This window comes from Ctenopharyngodon idella, chromosome 23 (assembly GCF_019924925.1).
Source record: "Ctenopharyngodon idella isolate HZGC_01 chromosome 23, HZGC01, whole genome shotgun sequence".
NCBI classification, from domain to species: domain Eukaryota; kingdom Metazoa; phylum Chordata; class Actinopteri; order Cypriniformes; family Xenocyprididae; genus Ctenopharyngodon; species Ctenopharyngodon idella.
Genome location: NC_067242.1, coordinates 18,412,843 through 18,439,967, shown reverse-complemented (window position 1 = coordinate 18,439,967; position 27,125 = coordinate 18,412,843). Strand labels below are relative to the sequence as shown.

General features: G+C 36.1%; 3 protein-coding genes across 3 annotated transcripts; all 3 read left to right on the top strand.

Moving 5' to 3' along the window:
• The first annotated feature begins 2,811 nt into the window (after positions 1–2,811).
• On the top strand, positions 2,812–5,969 carry commd3 (COMM domain containing 3). Its single transcript, XM_051882094.1, has 8 exons — positions 2,812–3,035; positions 3,661–3,772; positions 3,890–3,953; positions 4,043–4,077; positions 4,308–4,368; positions 4,444–4,500; positions 4,590–4,643; positions 5,711–5,969. Exons 1-8 carry the CDS (start codon positions 2,900–2,902, stop codon positions 5,768–5,770), a joined length of 579 nt encoding a protein of 192 aa, XP_051738054.1. The 5' UTR covers positions 2,812–2,899; the 3' UTR covers positions 5,771–5,969.
• A 499-nt stretch (positions 5,970–6,468) lies between these two features.
• Positions 6,469–13,378, top strand: bmi1a (bmi1 polycomb ring finger oncogene 1a). The gene is made up of 10 exons (XM_051882093.1): positions 6,469–7,121; positions 9,809–9,941; positions 10,059–10,155; positions 10,395–10,450; positions 10,727–10,777; positions 10,902–11,007; positions 11,191–11,233; positions 11,386–11,484; positions 11,852–11,932; positions 12,139–13,378. Exons 2-10 carry the CDS (start codon positions 9,824–9,826, stop codon positions 12,457–12,459), a joined length of 972 nt encoding a protein of 323 aa, XP_051738053.1. The 5' UTR covers positions 6,469–7,121; positions 9,809–9,823; the 3' UTR covers positions 12,460–13,378.
• A 1,968-nt stretch (positions 13,379–15,346) lies between these two features.
• Positions 15,347–24,463, top strand: spag6 (sperm associated antigen 6). Its single transcript, XM_051882918.1, has 11 exons — positions 15,347–15,536; positions 15,778–15,873; positions 17,430–17,596; positions 19,690–19,873; positions 19,963–20,168; positions 22,037–22,210; positions 22,524–22,676; positions 23,123–23,314; positions 23,453–23,569; positions 23,676–23,821; positions 23,958–24,463. Exons 1-11 carry the CDS (start codon positions 15,512–15,514, stop codon positions 24,019–24,021), a joined length of 1,524 nt encoding a protein of 507 aa, XP_051738878.1. The 5' UTR covers positions 15,347–15,511; the 3' UTR covers positions 24,022–24,463.
• The last annotated feature ends 2,662 nt before the right edge of the window (positions 24,464–27,125 follow it).

The following is a 27,125-nucleotide window of genomic DNA, read 5'->3' as shown; positions in this document are numbered from 1 at the left end:
TTGTGGTTTTAATACTTAATTATTCGATTACGAAATTTCTACAATGAAAATTAGCAACAAATAAACGCATGTCTGTATGTGACCTCAACCAATAATGCCTTTTCATTTCAAACAAATAGGCTACTAAGTACCAAGAAAGTAAAAACTGGTCAGACCAAAGTAACATTGGTCAGACTTCAGGATATTTTATCTTTTAGTTTTACAGTTACCTGTTTTCCAGTTTACTGCTGGCTCATATTTTTTATTAAATCTAAAGCATTGCTATATAGGTTTTGCTATGCTCTCCCGATCCTAGAACTTTTGCTATAGCCTATGAAAACACGAAGCAATAAAATTGTTATTTTAATAAAACAGTTCGGCTAATGAATATCTCCTCCCCCTAATAAAAAGCTCCAGTGGCGCAAAAGGTTAATTTAAACATAGTTTTCCCCTATTAGCATGAACTTTCTTCTGAACATTTGCTGCTGAAGAGCCTCCTTAGTTAACAGCTGGTTTTTCAGCATCTGGAAGTTTTTCAGTGAAACACTTAATAAGTCCACGTCACATCCATTTTGTTGAACAACCTCTTGTCTCGGGCATTACCCAAAATGGCCGCTGTTCAGTTTGAGGGTTCAACAACAAAAAAAAAAAGTATCTTCAGCTAGACGAACTGCATGACGTTGATAGGCTTATTGAATTTTTTAAACGCTTCATCAGGTATTTTGTGCCTGATGCATTCTTAATTGGAAGCACTTAATTGCTGATGTGATTCTGAGTAACCTTTGAAATGACAAGGTCGACAGTCAGGCGATGCTTTCATGACAGCAGTTTTGTTCGTGCTGCATGTTTTAGCCTTAAAATGGTGCTAGAATCTGCTGTCCTGTCAGAAGTCAGAGCAATGACCTTTATAAGACTGTTTTATTTTTCTTCTACATTTGGTGTGCTACTTTAACTAAAACAAACTGGTTAATATTGGTCATCATGAATATTCTATAGCCTATGCCATTTGACTTGAGGGTGGTAACGCAAATAGGCTACTGACTAACTCTTTGGCGTAACATAAAATCAAGGAGCCCCCAAGGAGTCTTAAGGCTTCTATTAAAACTTTGCAAAGAAAAGTTTCCCGATTAGCAGAATGTTTTATGTTAACTAAGTAGGCCTACCTGCATGGTGAGATGTTAAAAAGCTTCATTTATAAAACATGTAGCCTATGAAAAACCAATAATACTGCCATTTATTGAATAACTATTGATATCGCATAAGTTTGGGAAAATGTTTGAACAAACATATATGAATAAAAAGAAAACATTATACTTTAAAAAGTGTCTAATTATATATATATATATTATATTGTGAAGTGTGTTGTACTTCAAGAACATTTCACGTAAACGAATGAAAATAAATAAATAAATAAATACAATAAAAACGAAAGTTTTAGCAGGAAAAAAAAAATATGAGGACCTCGCCATTTTTTTGTTGGCAAAAAAAAAAAAAAAAAAAAAAAAAAAAAATTAAATAACATAATAAAACAACAGTTTATGAAACAACCTTTTTTATTAACAACATACCTTTTATGTAAGACAAAATTATTTCCAAAATAATTGTTGTAGAATAAATAACTTAATTGAAAGTTTGAACAGCAGCTATCTGACAATCACCAAAAACCAACAAAAGGAGGAAGGTTAATTGTATTGAAATCTCTTGCCATGTCAAAATATCAATACTATAAATTGACTGGCATTAGTTAATTGTCACAGATTGCTTTGTACACACAATTTATGCAGATGTTTTGTCTAAACTATGACTATAGTAAAATATTACGACGTCTTTCTGACCTCTCTAATTCCATTTACTATTTTATAAAATTGGACCATTACTTCAAAAATCTTAAAACGCAAAGGGACAAAATTAATTGTTTATATACATAGTAAAGATTAGAGTCAAAATAGACTTTACCGGATGAAATATGAGTTATTGTGTTTTAAAGAACGCAGAAACGTTCTAAAGAACCTATATGACATCAAAAACTTTTTAATATATATATAAAAAATAGCCACTAGTGAAAAACCTTTTAGGCTACAATAGGCGAATGATTAGGGAATAGAACAGAAATGATTACGAAAAACAAAATGGCGTAATAGCTGTAAACGCGTCTCATTAAAAATGTAAAATAAAATATATTTTTTTTAATTATTGCGCTTTTGGAAATTGTAGATTTATTTGAACGTACTGTATTTTCATGGTGTAGCCTAGTAGGCTATTTATGTAAAGTTCTAAAGTTTCGGTCAAAAACAACATGTTAACGTTGTATTTGTAGCTAATAAAAGAGTTCTTCAAAAGCAGTTTATCTTCCCTAATTGACTTCGGCAACTGATTAACAGAGCTAAACTGTCGCTCATCAGAATTGATCGTGCCGAGTAGACACATAGCTACAGAATATCTCATCGCTCAGCAAATTGTAAGGTGTGTAAAAGCGGTATTCAATTTGATGAATCAAAGCAGTTGGCTATAAGGAAGCTGCGTTAAGAAAGAACCGAGCTTGCCATGGGTACCGCCACTAGTCCTTTAAAAATTGTAACTCCACAAGAATCATTCTAATATAATTTGAAATATATAGACAGGTTATACAGCAGTAGAATTACGTATGCGATGCACGTGTCTCCAGATTGACAAACGTTTACCGGCGAGTGTCTTTTATCCTTTAAAGAGAGATCTCGCCAGAGTTATATTCAGCCGTTATGTGAGGATTTTTTTTTTTTTTTTTTTTTTAATTTTTTATCCCGATTATATGGCAATGACATAATGCAATAATGTAAACATCAAGTGTGCGTTGTGTGTCAGTGTGTCTCTATTCTCCGACAATTCAAGTCCTGAGATCAGCTGACGCGCTCATGTGACCAAGGCTAGTCTGCAGCTCAAAATGGAGTTGTCGGAATCAGTGATGAAAGGACTTCAAACCGTGGCCGATCCAAATGTGTTCGACCTGAAATCATTTACGATATTCACAGAGGTCGTATTCGACAGTCTGGTCTCGCCTCGACACGAAAGTTTTCTAGGTAAGCTGGTTGAGGTTTTTTCTTTGTGCTGCATTACTTCCGGTTCTTTCCGCACAAGAAGGAAGTCGCGCTGCGCTGTCTGTTTCTGATGTTATTTTCTTGGATTGGCATATGTCACATAGCCCTAGAGCTTTAAGGGTTGACAGACTGTGATCGTCATCCTTGCTTACGTTGTACCTATTGTTCTAAGTCCAGTGTACATCAATGAACCCTCTGCTTAGCCGTATGAGCTATGCTATGGTGTGATAACAAACACTGCATGCTTTTTCTTTAAGAACTGAATGAATTTATATAAGGACTCATTAATATTTACTTGCTTATGGTACAAACGCATGCATGTAGTGACCTGCATGTCTTTCGTCTGAGTAAAAAAGTGAAGTTATTATCACATCTGCGCTAGTCATCCGCTAAGCATATTTTTCCGTCTCTTTTTTCCGCTTACCAACTCTCTCTCTGTTTGTCCATATTCAATGTGATTAATTGGCATAACAAATAATTGTACATTTGTATTGCCATTGTTAGATTCACTGGTTCAGCTAGTAGGTTACATCTCTCGCACTCTCTCCCCCTCTTTCTCACGCACGTACAAGAGCTTTTCTTAAGAGCAATTTTTCATCTATCGCAGGTCACCCAGAATTAAAGCACATCGATCAGACTACCCTGAAACACTGTCATACCGCGGCAACGACCTTCATTCTGGAAGGAGTAAAGCAAAATGCAGATAAATCAACGATTAGGTAACATGATCCCAAATGTTCTTCTGAAGATAAATTAAAACTGTGCAGCACTTTTTTTTTTTTTTTTTTTTTTTTTTTTTTACTTTTCCATTCTGAAAATATCTTGTGCTTTTTTAGCTCGTGTCTTGAAGACGTCAGGTTCCAGATTGAAAGAGTGGATATATTTTATACTTCATTCCAGGTAATGTTTTGTATCACAATGCTCCCATCCTCTGAATGCTATTAAAGTACAGTTGCATTTGAGTTTATTAAATGTCTCTTTTCTTTCAGAAAAACAAAACAAAATTGGAATATTTGTTGTCAAGGTGAGGAATATTATGTATATATTTTATTGTAAAAGGCATCTGCTACCTATCACACGTATTTATTCATTGGAAAATATACTCCTTTATGTTCATCAAATAACCATAGTAAGTGTCTTCCTATTCGCAGAGTGTTATAAATCATGCAAAATCTGTGTAACTCTAAATATGACCGCAGCGATAAGCTGTTTTTTATTTATTTATTTTTTTTAAATATGTTTGTTGTTCCTCAGCATTGACACATGTCCTCCCCATATAACTGATGCTGCATGGCGTCTTGAGTATTGTATAAAGGTACGTTGTTTCTTTAAGTTATGTCAGCGTTGACTTCTTTATAGCCTATCTTATGACCATTGTTTCTCTCGGCAGAATAGTCATTTACATAAAGTCAATCAACCGTCATACCTCATTTCCTTGAACACCGAGGTATGTAATTTCAGATACATATACAGCTATGTGCAGAAATTGTTGTTGTTTTTTTCTTCACTTTGAATAAACTTTGGTTACTTTTGCAGAGGGGTGCCGCTTCTTCGGAAATTAATTTTAGTTGCACCATGGAGCAACTTCAGGTATTTATTTTAAACGAATTGGATCATTAGTTTGATTTATCCTCAATTAAGCAATTAATAATTAAAAACAAGTTAACGTGACATTATTTACTTCAGCCTAGCTATTCGATCAAGAGTTTTTTCTGAAGGCCTGGGTCAAGGCTATCATTTCAGACATGTTTTCCATGTTATTTCCTTGACATCAATGTGTTTTTAATGCTTCATAGGCACTACTTTATCCTACAGTGTTGCATTTTGTTAGGCCTTCCTCATTTTACAAGAATTCCTGGTCTGAACAAACATACAGACGATAAATTGCAGTAAATTATTTAACATTTCTGTAGGCCTATTATTATTATTTTTGACAGTTAATTGATATAGCCCGTTAATTCCATGGTAAGCTGTAGGCCTACCTGGTTATTTTCCATAATGTCAGCGTTGGGTTTCTGCATCTGGAAAAGCCAATTTTATTATCTTAGTCATTACACAGATGCCTGTGTTTGTCGTAGGGGTGACACAAAGGTGAATTGTCCAAAAGATCAAGTCATAAAATTCTCATGCACTCAATCATCGTCACATCACTTAACAAATATCCTAAAAGCTTATTTGTTGACCAACAAGTTTTAGCGGACCGAAGACAAAAAGGTTGCACAGCGTGAAAATAAAATTATGACGAAACCGATGTGTTTTAATCTGTGATCAACGATTGACTGAATTACTTTGCTGTATGTTTAATAAAAGAGCAGTAAACATATCATTCACCCACGGTCAAAACTAGGCTGTTTTCTAATTTGAGAGTGTTAATCCATGTGTTATCAACTTGCATAAAACTTTTTTTTCAGAGGATATTGTAGGTGTATTGTTAGCCTACAAAGAGTTTAAGAAGATTACGATGTCAACCAACTGATCATCTTTAAATGAAAGAGTGCTTTGGCACTTAGAAGACAACAGAATGACAGATATAAGACTAGCATTATCACATTATGTTTAATTTTATGTTTAGCTCAGATATAGAAATTTGAAATAAATTTGATATAAAGCTGGGAATTATTTGCTGGTGGATAAACTGGATTGTTTGAACTGTTTAGGATTTGGTTGGGAAAATGAAGGACGCAGCAAAAAGTCTCGAGAGGGCAACCCAGTCTTGATTCCTGGATTCCTGAATCTCTGGATTTCGGATGCCGAGGTTTAACGAGCCAGAGTGTCTTTCTTTCAGGACGCAGCGCTCCAGTTTTTTTTTTTTTTCTTGTTGAATTATTCTTGAATTAGTAGGCCTATATGCTGTAACCCTTTTTTTTTTTTTTCTGCATAAAATCCACAATAAAAAATTACTTTGATATAAGCAAACCTGCCTTTGTGTAATTATGTTTTAGAGCTCAGTCGGCTGTCTTTGTTGATAAACTAATATCAACATTTGTCGCAACTATGGGACAAGTGTCTGACCTCTGGATCCCGTTACTGATACAAACAACGCATTATATTCTAGAAACTATAATTTGTTCAGGTTGAGTGCCGGGACAGGTTTTTATAAGTTAATCTTAATAGGCGGAATGTGTTTGTTACTGTGCGATGCCGTCATTGAGTCATAGCCTATTTGTAGAAGCAAAATAACACTTATTTTTATAGGGGACACCCGACGATAAGTGGAACGTGTGCAGATTTCGTGCTACATTGTACTCCCTCTGCATCACATTCACCACCATGAATTAATTCAGAAACGTGGGCTATCGGGTTAGGTAGGCTACACTATGTTTGAACATGTGATAGGCTAATATACGAATTACTTTCTCAACACCTTTTGCGCTATTTAGTTTAACCATCTCTTTCGATGAATAGATGATCTATGTGGTTCGGGTTTTATGGTAAGTTGATCTTGCCTCCGTTATGAATCACATTCTTCAAAGCTTTTGACGGAGAGAGATCATTTTGCAGACAAAAGTAGCAAACGGTTCAAAGCTGACCTACAAAAACCTATCCTGTTGTGTAAACCTTACGAGCTGGACCACGGTCAAACAGACTTTGAAACGCAATTCTTTGTTATTTGCTGAACGCGAGCAGCGCTGAATACACCGACACATATTCCCAGGCCACCCTTAAGGAATTAGATCACGTGATGCACGGGGCGGTCGAACTACAAGCCATTTTGGGGACGGTGTCAGTTTCCACTGAACCATCAGCGCAGCATTTTTCAAAGAGAAGACTGAAGGAGCTAGCCTAGAGAAAACGCACATCAGCCTGGTCGTTTTACAAGCGGGAGGTCTAAATTCAAGACCGCTTACAGATCTGCAACCGAGCACGACACACACATCGACAACCGGACCTTTTCTATTTTTTTATTATTGAAATGCGCCCTGCTCCACCGTTCTCTTATTGCAATTGACAGCGTCTGCAGCCCTTTTCAAGATGGCCGCTTGGCTCGTATTCATTTTCTACTGATCGACTTCTAACTTTCATTGTCTAACCACCTCCAGGCTCGATTATTCACTCCAGCTCAGTAAGGTATGTGTTCTTCTATATCTTCCCTTACCAATGTCAAATTTCAGACTATGTACTCTAAATGCATCTGTGTTTTTGTGAGCTTAAAATGGAGACGTGTGTTAGAGTGGATGCGGGAACTGACAGGCTCGCGTTCGCAACATTGTCTCCGTCTCTCCGCGTGGTTATAGATTTTAGTTCTTTTATCTAAGAATATGTGTCCTGTCCGCGGGAATGATTCGTATTTTGTTGTAGGGTATCCAGTAATTGCAATCATCATGTTTGCTTGGTGTTTCTGGCTTAAATGGAACGATTTAGTTATTAATGAATCCTGATGTGCACGCGAAATCGGGTAGAGACGGGTCTTCTGTTCATGTGAGGCTGATTTCTAAAGGATTTTCTGATTGTTGTCACATTGAGCAGCCATCTAATTTTATAGATATGCGATCTGTATTATGTTTACGACCGGACAAACTCGTTGTTTTGCTGAATTTGACCTATTTGTGTGTTTTCTTAACTTAAATTTACATGGTAACCTAAACTTGTCCTGTTGTCGGATGTACATGACAAAGCTTTCAGTGGTTGACAGCAATCATTCACTACATGGATGATGTGTGGTTGATAAAACAACGGATTTATAAACTCAGGTACTTATTTATCGTATTTAAAATGTTTTTAGTGGTTTCTTTTATTTATCCATCTGACCCGAAGAATGCTGCTCTAGATAGCCTGGCTTACACAAGGTTTGTATGGATCTTATATCAGTTTGTTGGACTTTGACAAAGCACATTTGTTTACTATACTCTATCATTCAGATTTTTAAAAAATATTTAAGCTCAAGAATTAGTTATCACTTATAGTCTACTGTGTGGAAGCCTTGCTGTGCTTTATGTTGTCACATGTCAAGAAGAAAAATATCTTTTAATATTGAACTTTGTCAGCGTGTTGTTTCAGTGTGTGTGTGTGTGTGTGTGTGTGTGTGTGTGTGTGTTTTATTATTATTATGGTTATTGACTTTCGCACGTCTTAAGTTAGAAACCGCAGCATTTCCCTTAAGACTTGGTGAATAATTTCTTTGTAGACTAACTTCCCTGACTCAGTGAAGTTGTGAATGTCAGAGCTAAATCTATAAGTGACGTGTTACATAGAATATTGATTACTTCTGTCATCGTTTTGATGACAGGATACATCGAAATAGGCCAGACAGGTCTTTTTAAACTGCATTTTCTCACGTTGCACAATTCATGTATAAGGGTCATTTCCTCCTTTTGACAGTTATTTATTCTATAGGTTAGCTACGTATCACCACCATCACCAGAATGCTTGTCTAGTGAGCTCAGAGAGTTTGTGGTTTTGTTTTTATAACCAACCGAAACGCTTGTTGCACTAGTAAGAACAAAAACTCGTGTGTCGTTTCTATTTGACTGGTGGATGTTTCACTAAATAAATGCTAGACCGTGAACGCCTTTATTTATTTAATAAGAAAGGGCACAGGTCAACATTTTGTAGACCTCTGTAGACAGATCTTTCTTTGAAAGCTGTCGGACACGTATTTATAATCTTTATTTCTGTAGCATTATGTTTTGATATCCTGTCAGTTGCTTAAAGTTTTCTCGAGTGTTCTCGTCGCTCCAGAAGTTTTGTTTAATCCGCTGACTTAATTTCCTACATGACATCACCCTTTAATGCATGATTGTTTTACAGCAAGTAACAAAGCCTAATTAACCTTCAAAACGCATTTCATAAGTATTATGCAGTAACCTACTTTTGTATGCTTCATCCAGCAAGAGATTGAGAACTCTTCACGTTAATCACTACTTGTGTTCTGTTTAAAGTCCTTGCTTTGCATTGTTGTGATCTCTCTCAGCACTTTATAACAGTTGTCTTCGGCTCTCAGCGAATGCCCCGACGTAATAAGGTGTTTCAAAAACCGGTTTCGAACGGAAATGAACCGTATACATAGCAATGTATGACGATAGTCATGATGTCAAACGGGTAGCCTATTAGTTGAATGCAAGGTGCATTCATGGACAATGGGAGATTGCAACATTAGTGGTCCAGGAGGGAGAGACTGTCAAAGCAAAACGGAAATCAGCATAATCGGTAATAAAGCTGTTCAGTCTTTTATTTAAGCTCTTTATGGGATGTCTTAAGATAAACTGTAATTTTGGAAGGCCGTTATCACATAACATGCACACTATTTCATATGTTTATTCGACGAGATTTCTGTTTTAAATGAAAAAAAAAAAAAAAAATTGGGCGTTCAATGCATATAGGCTACGCGGAATGTTCCATTTCAGCTGCTTGGTACGTTGCCATGTAACGCAGCTTTAGTTGCTATAGAAACCGTAAGAAGTGTTCGTCACGTAAACTTAATTTACGTTGAATCTCATGACGGATGCACTATTGACGGTGAGTTGTGTAGTGAACTGTCATGTCGTGTTTAGCGAATCTGATTTAGCTGCAATATAACAATCGCTTTACTTCGTAATTATGCGGTTTTACAGCACCGAAGACCCGTGTTTAAGAGATGACCTAACATTTCTGATGGTTGTCTGTTCATTTAATTGCACCAAACCTGCATATATAGGCTACGCAACAGTCCACAATAACAAAAATGTTAACGTCTCAGCTGATTGAGTCATCTTAATTGTTTTCGCTCTGGCACATGCTTGTAGTTTCAAATCTTTGTTCATCTTATGCCCCTGCAGGGTCTTTTCCATCCCATGACGATGCATCGTACAACAAGGATTAAGATTACAGAGCTCAATCCCCATTTGATGTGTGTCTTGTGTGGTGGATATTTCATAGATGCAACAACAATCATAGAATGCTTGCACTCATGTAAGTATGAGATGTGATTTTTTTTTTTTTTTTTTGTGGTTATATTTGAAAGCATGCTATATCATGCAACATATCTAGATAATGTGTCTTATCCTGTGATATTTCTCTAATCCTCAGTTTGTAAAATGTGCATTGTCCGGTACCTGGAAACCAGTAAATACTGTCCCATATGTGATGTGCAGGTCCACAAAACGAAGCCACTTCTCAATATTCGGTAACCTTTAAAGTCACTGTCTGTTTCATCCTTCCACTTAGTAATAGTATTAATCAATACTGATTTGCAAGCATATCCGCCATCTTGTTTCTTTTTATCTGAAATTATGTATTTATTTAGCATATTCTTTTTTATTGTGGATGCATTGTAATACTAAAAAAAAAAAAACATGAACAGGACTGTCTAAATTACAATCAAAAATTGTTTACCTGACCAACATCTATGCCCCCCACCCCCAGGTCTGACAAAACTCTACAGGACATTGTATACAAGTTGGTTCCTGGTCTTTTCAAAAGTAAGTCAGTCACAGCATAAGATTGTATTTATTGTTTGTAATTAGTCACACATGCTTGATCTGGAAATGTCAGTGATCTTGTTGCATATGTTACATATAATTACTGTAGTAATAACAGTAAGTTATGCATAATTACATGCAACTAACCCTAAACCAAACCCTAATCCTAACCCTATAGTAAGTACATGTTGTTAATTAATTTACTTAAATGTATAATTATACTGTAACAAGGACACCTTAAAATAAAGTGTAACCGAAATGTTGTTTTCTGTGCAGATGAAATGAAGCGTAGAAGAGATTTTTATGCTGAACACCCATCAGTTGATGGTAAGTATTGAATATATACAAGTTTTTGAACTGTTTGCATAGACAGTGTTGTACAGCGGTGTAGTCTAATTGTTGACATTTGTTTAAATGTGAGCCATTCTTTTTCTTTAATTTTATTTCAAAGCTGCAAATGGATCAAATGAGGATCGAGGGGAAGTTGCTGATGAAGACAAGCGAATCATCACAGATGATGAGATTATCAGTCTGTCAATTGAGTTTTTTGATCAAAGGTATGTGTTTTTCATATGTACAGAATGTCATTTTTTATTGTCAGTTATAAAAGTTTTAAAAATGTGTAACACTTTTAGTCGCCATTCTGCTATAGTGTAAACTTAATGATAAAGATATTTATTTAAAAATACGAAAAATTATCATTTAGCACTTATTTTACAATTATACTATTTAATGTTCAGGGCCCAACAGCAAGGCTGCACAGATGAGAGGCAAAATGAAGAGGTAATTAAGATCTGGAATACTGATTCTCATTATAAAAGTTTTTTCTGTTGTTAAAAGTTTTTTTCTGTGATAATGTTGATACAGATTGCACTAATAGCAAAGCTTATCTGAATAAAGTATTTCTGTGCCCTTGTTTAAAAAACCCCACACAGGTTAATAATAAAAGATACTTACAATGCCCTGCTGCCATGACTGTGATGCATTTGAGGAAATTTCTGAGAAGCAAAATGGATATACCTCCTACTTTCCAGGTAATGTGATCAATGTTATTGTGGATGTAGTTTAATTTGTAATGTTGTAATGTTGTAATTGTAATATTGACATGCATTCTCTGTAAAGCTGCTTTGAAACGATATGTATCGTGAAAAGCGCTATACAAATAAATGTGAATTGAACTGAATTGAATTGAATTTGCAAAGAACAGTTTCTGGCCTTTCTTTTAATCCTTTAGTAGTCTGTTACAGTTACTTGAGTAATGCAGTTTAGTAGTTTCATCGCATTGTAATTTTTTGAATAAAGAGGGTATTAAGATGGTATTGTTATTATTTGCTGATTTTGCATCTATTGCAGTGTGATATTGGTTTTTGTTTCTAATATTATTGTTCATTATTCTAATAGATTGAAGTTATGTATGAGGATGAGCCTTTGAAGGATTATTACACGTTAATGGACATTGCATACATCTATACATGGAGAAGAGTAAGTTCTCAAATATTTTTATTGTTAAATCTAGTACTAACTGTGAGTTTACAAGCTCTATTTTAAATCTCAAAGTGTATTGTTCAAGCAGGTAATTTATTTATCTTAAGATGATACTTGGTTGCTTTGTGGATGAAGAATTTTGGTTGCTCAGCATCCAGCGTTAAATGATTAAGTGCCTTCTTTTATTCTCGACAATTACATAGAATGGACCATTGCCTCTGAAATACCGCGTGCGGCCCAGCTGTAAAAAAATGAAGATTACCCACCCACAAGATGGCGTGAACAGTACAAACCGCTCTGAAAGCGACTCAGCCAGCGATAAGGCCAGCAGTCCCGCTGGAGTTCCATCCACCTCCTCACCACTACCGAGTCCAAGCACACTGGTTCAGCCTTCACAACCTCACTTCACCCATGTTTCCAACCCTATTAACGGCACGACGATGACAAGCCCAAATCGACAGTTCAGCTTTGGCAACAAAGTGCGAAAGACAGCGCTGAACGGATCTTCCACATCGTCGGGATGATAAGGGACTACAAGATAAAGCCAACGCCAGATATAATCCAGCTATTTCCATGCCAACGTAGTGTCATGTAGAGGCCTTTCTTTTTTGTCATTATTATCAATATATTATACATGTAACTTTAACGTAGTGGAAATGACGCGCTTCATTCGTCACATTGCTGGATTTTCTAAGTTTGTGTGAGAACGTTAGAGGCCCATTTGATTGCAAAGTGGAGCGCAAAGCGACGGTTGCGGCATTTTCAGAATGCAGAAATGACTGAATTATAGCCTACCTTTTTATATATTTTTTACTTTCGGTCTACATTTTCCCTAAACAAATTGCGTTATCTGTTGCTTGTATTTTACATGTGTATTATAACGTTCTTTAAAAGCATGATTAAAAAAAAAAACATTTACTTTGATTCTAGTTTGCCTTTTCTGGGGTAGTTACTAAACATTCCTGGTATATTCTTGCCTTTAATAATGTATCAAAGAAAGGCATATATATAGTTCAAATTTAAATGACAAAAGACTATATTAGGACTGCGTGTTCAAAGGGATAAAGAAATGCAACTTTTAAGTTCTAGTCGGCCTAATAATTTTTTATTATTAGAAGTTCTTGGGAATTCAAGTTTAGTTTTTGCAGTTATTGTACAATATGCTCCACTGTGCCGGTTCGGGGCCGTCAGGTTGGTCTCGAGGTCATAGTCAAGTCTTGTATAGCATGCACACATATCTTTCAGACTGCTTTTCAAGCTATTACATACACGAATTTGTCAGAAGACAAACAGCCACTGTTATACCCCCAACTTCTCATTCTGGACAAGATTTTGATGTCTTCAGTGTTCATTGTCTTATTGGTCGATTGTAGACTATTGACAGCTATTGTATTGTGACTGTTGCACAGTATAAAACATCTAAATAAACATTTTACACTTTCACATTGCTTCGCCTTTTAATGCTGCTTCGAAACTGATAAAGAGAAATCTATAGATACCAAAAGTCTTCATGCATTGCTTCAATATCCGAATATATTTATTCGGATTTTATGTAAAATAAGAATTATGGTGCAAAACTTTTTAAGTTGACAATAAGCTTCAAGAAATAACCATAAAAGTCCAGAACAGCCGTTTTTTTTTTAAGCAAAAAGGCAGATATCCCTTAGCGCGGACGAACATCTATTAAATGCTCGTGCGATAAACTGAAATTTAGAGCCTATCTGGTTAACTTATGACTAAATCCATTTGATCGGTTTCAAAGTCTGTTGTGACGAATATATTGAGAGGCAGGGGCTATAAACATCTCTAATTGTGGATTAAATAGCTTATAACTATCCTGTGGAAATTACCTGTCATACCTGGTCGTTAGAAACGGACAATCTGTCGGTGAATCTCTCCGTGACGTGAGGAAAACACTGTCTCGACATTTTACACGGAATTTGTATACATATGTACTTACACTGAGGTAATGAAAGCTATACTTTTATCATTTTAACAGGGTATGTGGTTAATCTGTTACAGATAGTTTAGTTGACAGGTTCAGTAATAATGTGGTCGATCTGGTCTTCAAAAACTTGTAGAGATCTTAGTTATTTTGTAGAGTCAGTCGGCAAAAAGTTTTTTCCGTGTTGGGACTTCCAAGAGACTGAATTCTGTCAAGTTTAACATTTTATAAGATGGATTCTGCCTTTTTTTTTCTTTTTATTTGTTTATTTATTTTTTGCCAATCCAGATTTATAAAACTTTTACTTTTGAAGCAACAAGGCTATAAATTGATGGCGTTAGGCTATTAGAGAAGAATCAAGACATATCTTTAAAAAATCCCTATAAATGATGTTGACCGAAGTTATTTGTTAGGAGTGAATTTAGAGGTGGGAATGAGAAAAGCCAAGTGGACATTCCAAATAAGCTGTCACTGTTTTAAAAAAGTTTCCTCTCCAAATATAGGCTAATCATTGTGCTCGCTTTGCTTTGCCTTGCCTTGCCTTGGCTGATATCATGATGAACCCTTACGAATAAATATAGGCCTACTTGTTCTTAATTTAAATTCAACAGTATTTAAACACATATTCGTTAAAAGTATTGCTCTTTATGAGAACATGTCTGTGTCAGAAGTGACATTAAAGTTAATGCATCAACTCCTCAGCCCTAAGCATGAAGGCCCGATTTGTCAGGGTTTTTATAAAGGCAGATAACCTTTCTCCAATAATGGTCCAGATAACAACCTATATGACAAGCTTAGATTGTACCATTTTAGGACTATATAACTAAATACAAAATATTTTCTAATACACATTGCTTGACTAAATGGGGTGGACATTTGACATTTGATGTTTAATGCAGCCATGTTACAGGACAGAGAGTGCGTGAAATGCAACAGATACGCCTACTGTAGACAAGCAATTATGAAAGCCATCCGGGAAATTATGAACTCTTTGGTAACCAGCTCAAATGACTGCCTTATTAAAGTGAAAGGAATTAAACCGTAAAAACAACTCTTAAGTGAACAAGCATGCACGGAAAGTTTGTTTTCAGCTGCTCGACGAAAAGACTCTTTTTCCTACACGAACAAGCAGGCAGTAGTTTATTTACTATTCAAAAAACTAAATGCGACTGTGAAGACTAGTAATTACTAAATATTACTGCTGTTGTGAATGCAGTTGTCTCTGTGGTAATCATGTAGAAACTAATGTGGGGGCAGCTGTTCGCCCTCGCAGCTGCTCTGTCCCGATATCCCACATTCATCGTTCTTGAATCCATCCCGTTTAATATCCCTATCTAATTAGGGATTATTTAACCTGCTATTACATCTGGACATCAACTCCATTCGGAGTTTGAACAGATATGCGTGTTTCAGCACGAAACATTAGAAGAACATTGACAGCAAGCTCACCGAACGAATGTGACGCCTATCACTTCCGGTTTGTTGCCAAGACAACAGTTGCACGCCTCCTCTAAACTCAAAGTCACAACAAACGCTGTTTCCTAATGGAAGTTTAAACGCGCATTTTGTCGCATCCACTCAGCTTTTTTTGTCGTCTTTGCCCCGAATAAGGATAGGATACTCATATAACAATGAGTCAACGGCAGATTTTACAAGGTGAGTAAGTCAGGTCCGTTGAAGAATAACGTTAAAAATGTTCATTTAATGATAAACTCGCTCAGGTAATTACACCACTGCGGTTGGTTACTTTTCTTACTTTTGCTGTTTGTTGATTTTGGGCATTGACTTGTCTTATATGCCGGTCTATGTTTAATTTAAACTACTGTCAACATCCCCTATATCAGCAAACCCAAATTTGTACAACGAGATGATGATGATGATGATTATATTTATGCAGCGTTTGAGCAGTACCAGAAGGCAAGAACACAATTTGTGCAAACTGTAGCAGATCTTGCATCAAGACCACAAAATACTGAAACACTTCAAAATGCTGGTGAGTGTCTAAAATATTTATTTCGTGAGAAAATTAAATGAGAAGGCTTCTGCATGAAGAATGGCATCTACTTATAATGGAAATCATTTTTAAAATGTTTTCTGCGCTGATGAAATGTCATTTTCATGGGTAATGTTAATTACAAGTAAGCTTAGTATTTTAACCCACTATGGTACAGAGTTGCCATATGGCAACACTTAATTTCTACTAATTTCCTTGTTATTCATAAAAAAATACAATATATTGCACAATGGGAATTAAAAGGGTAGACCTTAAGGTTGCCAATGATGTGCTGTTTTTAATTCCCATGACATTTGAATGTCCTTCAAAAACTCTCTTTCCCACTGTCACCCTCACACGGAAGACACCTGTAGAAGTGCTCCAGAAATTGCTCTATTTATCTCATTTCTAAACATCTCTTCTCAAGGGGGATTTTTTTTATCTTTAATAAGTAAATTAGACAGTTTTATTCACAAATCAACTTTGTCTAACATAGTTTTACTGTAAATTGAGAAAATATCAATGTTGCCATATGGCAACGCTGTACCACTATGTAAAAATAGGTATGTTGCTATATGGCAACTCTGTACCATAGTGGAATTGCAGTAATGTATTTCCCCATTGGGATTTTTATAGATAGTAGAATCAACAATATGATTGCTGTTATTTATTCATTTTAAAGTGTTTTTTTTTTTTTTTTTTTTGTAGTATAGTTACAATATTAGTATAGTACAAAATTAATTCTTCTTTTCAGAATATTGAATAGCTATAGCAATATTTTACAGAAAGGGTAATAAGAAGAGTACAGAGTTAGCTCTTCCATGTCATAAGAGTGAGGATGAGTTAGCCAAATGATAGGGATCTACTTATTTTTGGTTTGCATGAGTTCCAAGTATATAAATCTATCAATTTCTAAAAGAAGTGTGCATTTAAATAGAAAAGAAAATCATAATTTTATAGAAAAACTACTTTTTTGACTATTTTCCATTGTGGTACAGAGTTGCCATATGGCAACATTTCCCTAAGTACCCCCCAAAAATCTTTTTTTCAAAAATCTTTTTTGATTTGCATAATTGAAGCTATTTCATGTAATAAAAACTTATTTGAAAAAATATTTCATGGTTAAAACATAATGCGTACCATAAAAGGTTAAAGACATTGAAGGTGAATGATAACATGGGCTGTCAAAGCATCTATAATTTATAATTTTAACTTAACAAAACTCAAATTGGATTTATTTTGTCTTAACCTTCAACACACTCAGAGACTGATGGGGGGGTGGGGGGGTGTCAAATAGGCTAAATCAATATCTATTTCACGTTCGCCAAAACATATGCACAATACAATGAATGTTTCTGTGTGAAATGTCTTACAAAACATGTTAGAAAGTTACATTTTTAATTAATATTACCAAAACAAGGAATGCATACAGTAGCTCAACATTTCATTTAGATATATTTTATTATATGGTTTGAACCTGTGAAAGTATATCCTCCCCTTATCTGCTCTCAAGTGTTTTCTCCCCTGCAGAAATGTGCTCACTCTCTTTGGCTTAGGTGTAATGTCCCTTTTGAGGCCTCTCCTTTTGGATGCAGTCCCAACTATTCAGCAGACAGCAGCTCTGGCTCTCGGAAGGCTTGCCAACTATAACGATGACCTGGCTGAGGCTGTAGTAAAGGGAGACATTCTTCCTCAGCTTGTGTACTCCCTGGCTGAGCAAAACGTGAGTTTCTTTAGTTGAGCTGTTCAGCTTTCATTTAAATAAATCGGTTTGCCTTAAGGCATCAGACTTTCATGCCTAAATTTGCTTTTGCACTATGCAAAAACTTAGCAATGTCAGCCAGGCAAACCATGTTTTTACAATTTCCAGTTTAATTTAATATATTGTTTTGCACTTTTATCATTTATTACTTGCTTTTAAATGTTTGTGATAAGCATAAAGTCAAAGCAGAAGCAGTTTGTTTGTCTGCATTCTGTATTTAAATTATATGACTTATAATAACAGTAACATGACTGTTAGCAGTAATATGGGGGAGACCAGGTATGGTTGTAACACTTTTTGCTTCAGCATCAAGATGGTCCTCACTGCAGAGTACAAGATCCAGGGGGCGAGGTTGGATCCAGATCCAACTCCTCCCATTTTACATATCCCTAAATCTACCCGTCTCCAGCCACCCCCTGGATCTAAACCTACCCATCTCCACCCCCTGGATCTGGATCCAACTCCTCCAAATTTACATATCCCATACCTGCTTAATGAACACTCAACTGCAATGTACCTGTGTAAAGAACATGTAGATCTAACAAAATACAGTGTAAATTTGTGTGTCTATGTGTGAATATTCTCAATCAAAGTAACAATCATGATGTTATCCCTGGAGTGCAGGCTTTGTGGGCCCAGAGACTGCATAGGGCACAATTTACCCACACTTCCTTTGGCTTTGAATTTTCAAATGGCTCCTTACAGACAACATAAAATGTTTTCATTGTCTGAGATCTCAGAATCCTCACCACTGGCTTTCAACTTTGTCTTCGCAACTAATCTGACTGACCTGCCCCAGCACACACCTATCTGTCTTTCTTTTCCACTGTCTAGGTATTCTGTAAGCTTATTTAAAAAAAAAAAGGAAACTGTTCTTAGTTCTATGTAAGGAGATGGTTGTAACAATTTTTTAAGATGTGTAACAACCTACCCCACCCCTTTCAGCCAGTGTTTAGCTAGCTTTATTAGCATAATGGTTTGAAATTAGCAGGTTAATCTAATATGTGACTCTGGACCACAAAACCAGTCATAAGTTGCATGAGTATATTTGTAGCAATAGCCAACAATACATTATATGGGTCAAAATTATCGATTTTTCTTTTATGCCAAAAATCATTAGGATATATAGTAAAGATCATGTTCCATGAAGATATTTTGTAAATTATTACCATACATATATCTAAATGTTTTTTTTGTGAGTGGATATGCATTGCTAAGGACTTCATTTGGACAACTTTAAAGATGATTTTCTCAATATTTTGATTTTTTTGCACCCTCAAATTCCATATTTTCAAATAGTTGTATCTCGGCCAAATATTGTCATACCCTAACAAACCATACATCAATGGAAAGCTTAATTATTCAGATATCAAAAAATTGACCCTTATGACTGGTTTTGTGGTCCAGGGTCACATATAAGTTAGATGATTTTATCTGCAAAAGTTTAAGTACTAAACAAAATATAGTTTCAGTCAAAAATGACATGCAGATTTTATAAAGTTTTTTCTTTATAAAATCTGTAACTATTTACAGCCTTGACAACCATTGGGTTCTGGGAGGAAGTGGGTAAATAATGAAATGATCATAGGACTCCTAGCTTATCCCTGATTGGTGGAATTGGGGGTGTTACAACTCTTCCCATGTTACAACCATACCCGGTCTCCCCCTATACAGGTACTGAAAATTTACATATTGTTTCATTATGAAAATTTAAAGTTCATGGTAATGCATCATCTCCAGATCTCAGACTGGCAAACTTTCTGATGATTGTCCAGATTCTAGAATAACCCAGCAGAGGAAAAAAAACAAAACAACAACAACAAAAACTATGACCCAAAGCCTTTACTCTTATTGTTAGATTGCTGTTACACTATCATCAGAATTTTTTTCATTTTCATTTTTATCTAATTGAATCATATAGAATGTAATATATATGGACTTCCTGTTTGTTAAAGGCAGTTTTGCTGGTGCTTCATGAAGTGTATGAAGTGTAGTGTATTTATTGTTCAATTGCTTTGTCCCTTCCCTCTGGATTACTGGGATATGAATGACAGCGATTCTATAAGAAAGCTGCTGCATTCGTTCTTCGGGCTGTTGCTAAGCACTCCCCTGAGCTGGCCCAGGCCGTGGTGGACTGTGGAGCACTGGACGCTCTTGTTGTCTCCTTGGAGGAGTTTGACCCTGGGGTCAAAGAGGCTGCGGCATGGGCGATAAGCTACATTGCCAGACATAATGCACGTGAGTTTGCTTCAAAAAGGTCTTTTTTTATTGTTTCTCACAATTTGTCAATGTTCCTTTTGTTGTTCATCCTCTCTCCTGGTGTGCAGAGCTGTCTCAGGCAGTGGTTGATGCTGGAGTTGTTCCTCTGCTCGTGTTATGCATCCAGGAGCCTGAAATTGCCCTGAAGAGGGTTGCTGCTTCCGCTCTGAGTGACATAGCCAAGCACTCCCCAGAGCTGGCTCAAACCATTGTGGACACAGGGGCAATCGCCCACCTAGCACAGATGATCCTAAACCCAGATGCCAAATTAAAGGTGACACAGCCACCATTTAAAAAATACAGGTTCTGAAAGGGGGGTTTTGCAGCAATGCCATAGAAGAACCATTTGGGGTTCCCCAAAGTACCTTTTTGTGATCTTAATGTGAAGAACATTTTAATAATCTAAAGAACCAAAAGAAGTTTGTCCAGTTGAAAGGTTCCATGGATGTTAAAGGTTCTTCATAGAACTACCAATGCCAATAAAGAACCTTTATTTTTTAAAAGTGTACAGATATTGTAATCAATGACATGCAGACTCAATAGGGCTTTTCACATTTGAAGTAGTTAACCCAGGAAAACAGAATCCTAGGTTATCTTATTTTGCATTTCACACTGTACATATTTTAGCTGGGGTTAACAATTAATCCTAGGTATTCATAAACTGATGGTTCACACTGTACCTTCCTAAACCTTTGGTTAACATTCTTATTTGCATATTTGTGTCAGTGTCGTCGATTGGATGAGTCAGTACACAACCTTTTTACATAAAGGCTCTAGCGTTGTGCGTCCTCATATTAAACAATGACGACTATCAATTTAACATAACTCTTCTTAAAGGATTAGTTCACTTCAGAATTAAAATTTCCTGATAATTTACTCACCCCCATGTCAGCCAAGATGTTTATGTATTTCTTTCTTCAGTTGAAAGGAAATTAAGGTTTTTAGGAAAACATTCCAGGATTTTTCTCCATATAGTGGATTTCAACGGCTACCAACGGGTTGAAGGTCCAAAATACAGTTTCAGTGCAGCTTCAAAGGGCTCTACAAGATCCCAGCTGAGGAATAAGGGTCTTGTCTAGTGAAACGATTGGTAATTTTCTAAAAAAAAAAAAGTATATACTTTTTAACCACAAATGCTCGTCTTGCACTGCTCTGCGATCCGCCACGCATTACGTAATCATGTTAGAAAGGTCATGCGTGACGTAGGCGGAAGTACCATAGTAGGGTGAAAACTCATCTTATTTTATCCTCCGATATCGTTGTTTTACCTTTTCTTTTTTTTTTTTGTTGTAAAGGGTGTTTGACTTAGTTTTTGCACGTTCACTTTGTAGACACTGAATCGGTACTTTCGCCTACGTCACGCGTGACCTTTTCAATGTGATTATGTAACACATGGTGCATTGCAGAGCTAGTGCAAGACAAGCAATTGTGGTTTAAAAGTATATAAATTTTATTTTTTTTAGAAAATGACAGAACGTTTTGTTAGAGAAGATCCTTATTCCTCCGCTGGGATTGTGTAGAGCCCTTTGAAGCTGCATTAAAATTACAATTTGGACCTTCAACCCATTGGTAGCCATTGAAGTCCACTATATGAAGAAGAATCCTGGAATGTTTTCCTCAAAAACCTTAATTTCTTTTCGAGTGAAGAAAGAAAGACATAAACATCTTGGATGACATGGTGGTGAGTAAATTATCAGGAAATTTTAATTCTGAAGTGAACCAATCCTTTAACTCCAATTGATGCATTTTTCATCACCATTTGACATTTTTCCCCTCAAATGCTGAAACTACTCCTCACAACATGCAATGTTTCTGTGGCTGTCCAAAACTTGTGAATATGAGGCACGTGATTGGTTGTCTGTTGCTAACTATCTATCTAACTATCTGCCTTAACATGCTATCATAATTTAACACTGTACATGCTTGGCACTGCGATGCAGGGTTAACAGCACAAAACTGGTGCTAACCATTATAACCCCCGGTAAAAAGCAGTGCGAACCCTGCTTCTAAATTGCAAGTGTGTAACTTTTCTCTACCCGGGGTTAAAACTGGGGTTTAGAACAATGATAACCCCAAAGTTAAGCACAGTGTGAAAAGCCCTAATGACTTAATTTGACAGTACATTTTTATTCCTCTTTACAGAGACAGGTTTTTTCAGCTCTCAGCCAAATCGCCAAGCACTCCGTGGACGTAGCTGAGATGGTGGTGGAGGCCGAGATATTCCCCGCCGCACTGGTTTGCCTAAAGGACCCTGATGAATATGTTCAGAAGAACGTCGCCACTCTCATTCGGGAAATCACAAAACACACCCCAGAGGTACCTACCACATACATAACATACCCACTAAATGATTTCAAGATGCTTGGGTAACTTTGGAATCTCCACTTTGTCAGCTCTTTGACACCCCCTGTTTAAATAACATGGTGTGAGGCAGCTAGTCTGTAAACCATGGAGAATGTGGGTCTGTTATTTATCACCAGTGCAACACAGGAAACCACAGTCATTGCATCACCACTTTTTTCACCTGCCCAAAACTGTTTTGCTTTTCTGGCCTGCCTTACTAATTATTTATCATTATGTCACACTGACTTGTGTGTTTGCTTATGTGCATTGTGTGTTTCCTACTCAGCTGTCTCAGATAATAGTGAATATGGGGGGTGTAGCAGCTGTGATTGACTACCTCGGGGACTCCAAAGGGAATGTTCGCCTGCCTGGGATCATGATGCTGGGCTATGTGGCTGCACACTCCGAGAACTTAGCCATGGCTGTGATTGTATCTAAAGTCTGTTATAACATCTTTTCATAAGCTTACACTTAAAACTTAAATTTTACTACATATGTACACTACTCTTCAAAAGTTTGGGGTCAGTAAGATTTAAAAAAAGAAAAGAAGGAAAAGAAGAAATGTTTCTTGAGCACCAAATCAGTATATTAGAATGATTTCTGAATGATTGTGTGACACTGAAGACTGGAGTAATGATGCTGAAAATTCAGCTTTGCCATCACAGGAGTAAATGACGAAGTATATTAATATTAATCTATATTAAAATAAAAAAAACATTATTTTAAATTGTAACAATATTTCACAATATTACTGTTTCACTGTATTTTTGATCAAATAAATGCTTGGTAAACATAAGAGACTTACCGACCCTAAACTTCTGAACAGTAGTGTATGTCTGATACTGAATACTGATTGTGATCGTATTTGATTATCCACTCTTGTAGGGAGTGCCACAGTTGGCTATCTGTCTGGAAGAGGAGCAAGAAGACCACCTCAAAGCAGCCACAGCTTGGGCTTTTGGCCAGATTGGCCGACACACACCTGAACATGCACGAGCTGTTGCTGTGGCAAACGTGTTCCCTAAACTCCTAAATCTCTATTTGGACACTGAAAGTTCTGAAGACCTGCAGGTTAAGGTGAGCAACTGCCAATAGGTAAAGTAACTGGTAGAGGTACTACTTTTCATTTTTGGTGTAAATTGTTTTTTACAAATGTCGTTCAGATTTTTTAGTAACTCTTGCCTCTTCTTTACTTTGTTTACATACTCAAAAAAGGCCAAGAAGGCATTGAAGAGCGTCCTTCAAAAGTGCACTTATCTACCAGCACTGGAGCCTCTTCTCTATGAAGCTCCCAGCAACATCCTTAAACATGTCATCTGCCAGTTCAGTAAGGTAGCTGGAACTTACTGTTTTCATTAACACATTTTATGAAAGCTGCATTTGTTAATCACAGTGAGAACTGTTTAAGGAGCTGTTCTATTTCCTCCCCATCTTAAAGGTTCTTCCTCATGACAGTAAGGCACGCCGCTTGTTTGTTACCAGTGGTGGTCTAAAGAAAGTGCAGGAGATCAAAGCAGAACCTGGTTCTGCAATTCAGGAATATATCAATGCAGTCAACAGCTGCTACCCCGAGGAGATTGTCAGGTTTATGAATATTTATGTGAATAATAAACAGCACCATATAGAAATATTTTTTTAAACTAAACATGTTTTTATAATGCCTTAGATTTAATATGCTGTATGGTTTTTGATGTTCCACTGACTGGCTCTTCTTTCACAGGTATTATTCCCCTGGTTACTCTGAGACCTTGCTGGAAAGGATCGAAAACTATCAGCCAGTGTGATCGTGTGCAGCACTTTCTTTACTGAAGCACTATGGATGTTTTACTTTTTAAAAAGTGAACTTGTGAAAAATAAAAAGTGAAAAGTGACCATATAGCAATGATCATATCTGCAACATCTTATTTCAGAAAAAAAAAATCTATGAAAATGCATGTATGATATTGTGATTTAGCTTTTTATTTGATGTCTTACCTTGTTGTTTCATGTTTAGTCAATACTCAACAAAGGCATTTTGTTATATTTAGTGGTAAAACAGGATTATTAATTTAGATATTTACTGTTTTTGATCAGAAGCAAAGCTAAAGATACATAAAAGTCATTAATAAATTTTTATTTTTTATTTTATTTTTATTTTTTTTAAATCTGTTTTTTATTATGTAATTTATTATGAACCTTCTATCTCCAGTAGGTCAGGGTATTAAAAGCTGTTGATTGTAATTTAAATGCTTGTACATTTTGTGCACTCATTTAAGGCTAACTGATTATTCAGACACTTTTTTAGGTGTTGAGTGAATTACCCTTGAATGAGGCATTTTTAATAAGGTCTAATACATGTAAGAGCCTGTGTCATTGTGCAGGAAAATGGAAAAACAATCATACCAATCCTACTAGAATTATGGGCTGTTTCTCAAAAAGCATTGTAACTTGAGAAGACCTTTAAATTCATCATAGATCTAGGAGTGCTAGATCTATGTCTATGATCTAGTGGGTTTTCAAACTGGGGTCCAGGGACCCCCAGGGGGCCACAGGGTAGTTCTAGGAGGTCCGTAGAAAAGTCTAGAAAAGCATTGTAAAAAATAAAAAGTAATAATAAATAAATAATAAAAAAGATTAAAATAACTAAATGTATAGGCTAAATAAATTGGATTAAAATAATTAAAACATTGATTAAAATAAATAAACTATTAAAAATAAATAAATAAAAATACATTAAATAAATAACACGTTATAATGTAACATAAACTAAATATTTTTCACTGTTTTGCATATTTATAAATTTTCACAGTATAAATTTGGTCTTTAAACATGAAAATATATAGCTGCCTTTTAAATTTTAGTATGAGGGGCCCTGAGTCGCACCAGGGTGATCATATTTGAGGGTCCATGTCATCTAAAAGATTGAAACCCCTCCTCTAAAATAGTCCTAGAGTGTTAAGCGCATCGCTAGCAGACTCACCTGCAGGACAACCGCAAAATTACACCTAAACTTAATAGTAATACAGTTATATACTTACTTTTTTCCTTTAATGTCGGGATACTTGTTTTATGCCTTTATTTAAATCAATAAAGTGCTATGATTTATGTGTATGACCACGTAGTCTGCACAAAATAAGGTGGCATGATTGTTTCAGTCAAGTGGCAATTAAGAGAGAGTGTAGATGGTCCAATAAAATACTTTGCAGGCTTATTAAAAAATAGGGGCGAAAACTTGTCAATGAGATAATATCGCGCCGTTCATGAGAACATGTGTTGTGCCGAATTTTGACTCCCTGCCAAAGCATTTTCATCCTCTTCTACAATCCACTCTTCCTCCACCTCCACCGTACCACAAGGTTGTGAAGCATTGCTGTCACCGTTATCGCTTTAGGGCGCAAAGAGCAGACCGCTCAATTTCACTCGACAGTAGGCTACTGCAACACGATGAACCTCGTTCGTTAGATTTAATACCCTTGTCATTGGCAGGATCACTCGCAGGGCCTCAATACAGTAAACGCTGTCTCCACTGGCCCTTGAAGCTTGCGCGTAATTTGACCCCATGAATTTCTGAAAATTTAAGATTGCAAACGGACATCGTAAACAGATTCATTCATTCAAGTTTTGAACAAAAGACTTGCACAATTATGATTACATAGATAATTAGGAATATTTAAGTAATAATTAAAGTCTAAAGGCCCTAATAACGAGAGATTGACACGTCCTGAACAGACAACGCCGTATAAAAAGCGCGTACTTGCGTGTTCTTGTTAAAGATGTTTATTTAGGAAACACCCGTTTAAAGAAACGAACGTTCGTAATATCGGCAACGCTATCTATAATCATAGAGAAACTGGGCCCCCCTGAGGTTTGATTTTCATTGATAATTATGCATTCACTCATTATCGCCCCCTGCTGTCTGATTTATGCATAACATATACAGATTAAAGAGCAGCTGTTAAACATATGGCAGCCCATGCTTTGTTTATTGTTTTCTCTTCTGATGTCAATCAGATTACTTTTTCATTTGACACTGTTTTGTTATTCATTGTCTCCATTCCACAGCTTTGTCATTGATTATGAAATCAGAATCACTTCGTGAATGTAAAATATAAAAAATTATTGGCCTAGGGCCTATTTGGATTTTCATTTATTCGGAAATTGTTAGTATGACTTTCAACTGAAATATAAAAGAAAATATTATAATTTTCATATTCTCTAAGGTAGGGGATGCTTTGTCACAGTTATTTATTTTAAATTAAATCCAACTTGCCTGCATTACCGTGAGGTTGGAACATAGGCCTATATCAGTTGTGGCATCGTTCTTTCAGCCACTACCATATGCCCAAGAAACGGAAGAAGCCTTGAAATAATTAAGCCATATACGCTTGAGGCTTTTAAATGAGAAGGCTATACCCACAAACCTTCGTGTGCTCCACATTGCAAGCTTTACGCGTAGATTCAGTGAAAACCGACAACATAGCCTAAGTTTGTCTGTAGCCTATGCCTCTTCCATTTGAGACAATGACATGAGGATGTCCTCAGATTATTTTTTTAATACTTTCTTGCCTAAACGGTGTTTAACACCAAATCATTTAAAAAATAATCAGCTCTTATGTCTTATTAGGCCTTATTGTGCCCTTTGAAACGTTGACGTTAACTTCGCAACGAACATTCACACCCGTTAATTAAGTTATTAATTAAAGTTAGGCTAATTGTCAAACGAATATTAGGCCTACGCAATAGGCTTTTGGGGGTTTATCTTTATGGAACATGTAGCCAAATGCTCCTGTCTTTGCTTTCTTGTAGCCAATTTAGTGTCCATAAAATCTGTCCCAATTCACTTTGTAAACAGAAGCGTGAACGTCAACGATAGCTGTTATTTTGTATTTTGGGGTGATTTTTAATTGTT

Excerpts from the sequence above, each read along its gene's own strand:
- commd3 (XM_051882094.1), top strand. The coding sequence starts at position 2,900 with ATGGAGTTGTCGGAATCAGTGATGAAAGGACTTCAAACCGTGGCCGAT. Across the intron at positions 4,369-4,443 it reads GTCTTGAGTATTGTATAAAG|AATAGTCATTTACATAAAGT; the intron begins GTACGTTGTTTC and ends TTCTCTCGGCAG. Across the intron at positions 4,644-5,710 it reads GCACCATGGAGCAACTTCAG|GATTTGGTTGGGAAAATGAA; the intron begins GTATTTATTTTA and ends TGAACTGTTTAG.
- spag6 (XM_051882918.1), top strand. The coding sequence starts at position 15,512 with ATGAGTCAACGGCAGATTTTACAAG. Across the intron at positions 15,537-15,777 it reads TCAACGGCAGATTTTACAAG|CGTTTGAGCAGTACCAGAAG; the intron begins GTGAGTAAGTCA and ends ATATTTATGCAG. Across the intron at positions 22,677-23,122 it reads TGGCTGTGATTGTATCTAAA|GGAGTGCCACAGTTGGCTAT; the intron begins GTCTGTTATAAC and ends CCACTCTTGTAG.
- bmi1a (XM_051882093.1), top strand. The coding sequence starts at position 9,824 with ATGACGATGCATCGTACAACAAGGATTAAGATTACAGAGCTCAATCCC. Across the intron at positions 9,942-10,058 it reads CATAGAATGCTTGCACTCAT|TTTGTAAAATGTGCATTGTC; the intron begins GTAAGTATGAGA and ends TCTAATCCTCAG. Across the intron at positions 10,451-10,726 it reads GGTTCCTGGTCTTTTCAAAA|ATGAAATGAAGCGTAGAAGA; the intron begins GTAAGTCAGTCA and ends TTTTCTGTGCAG.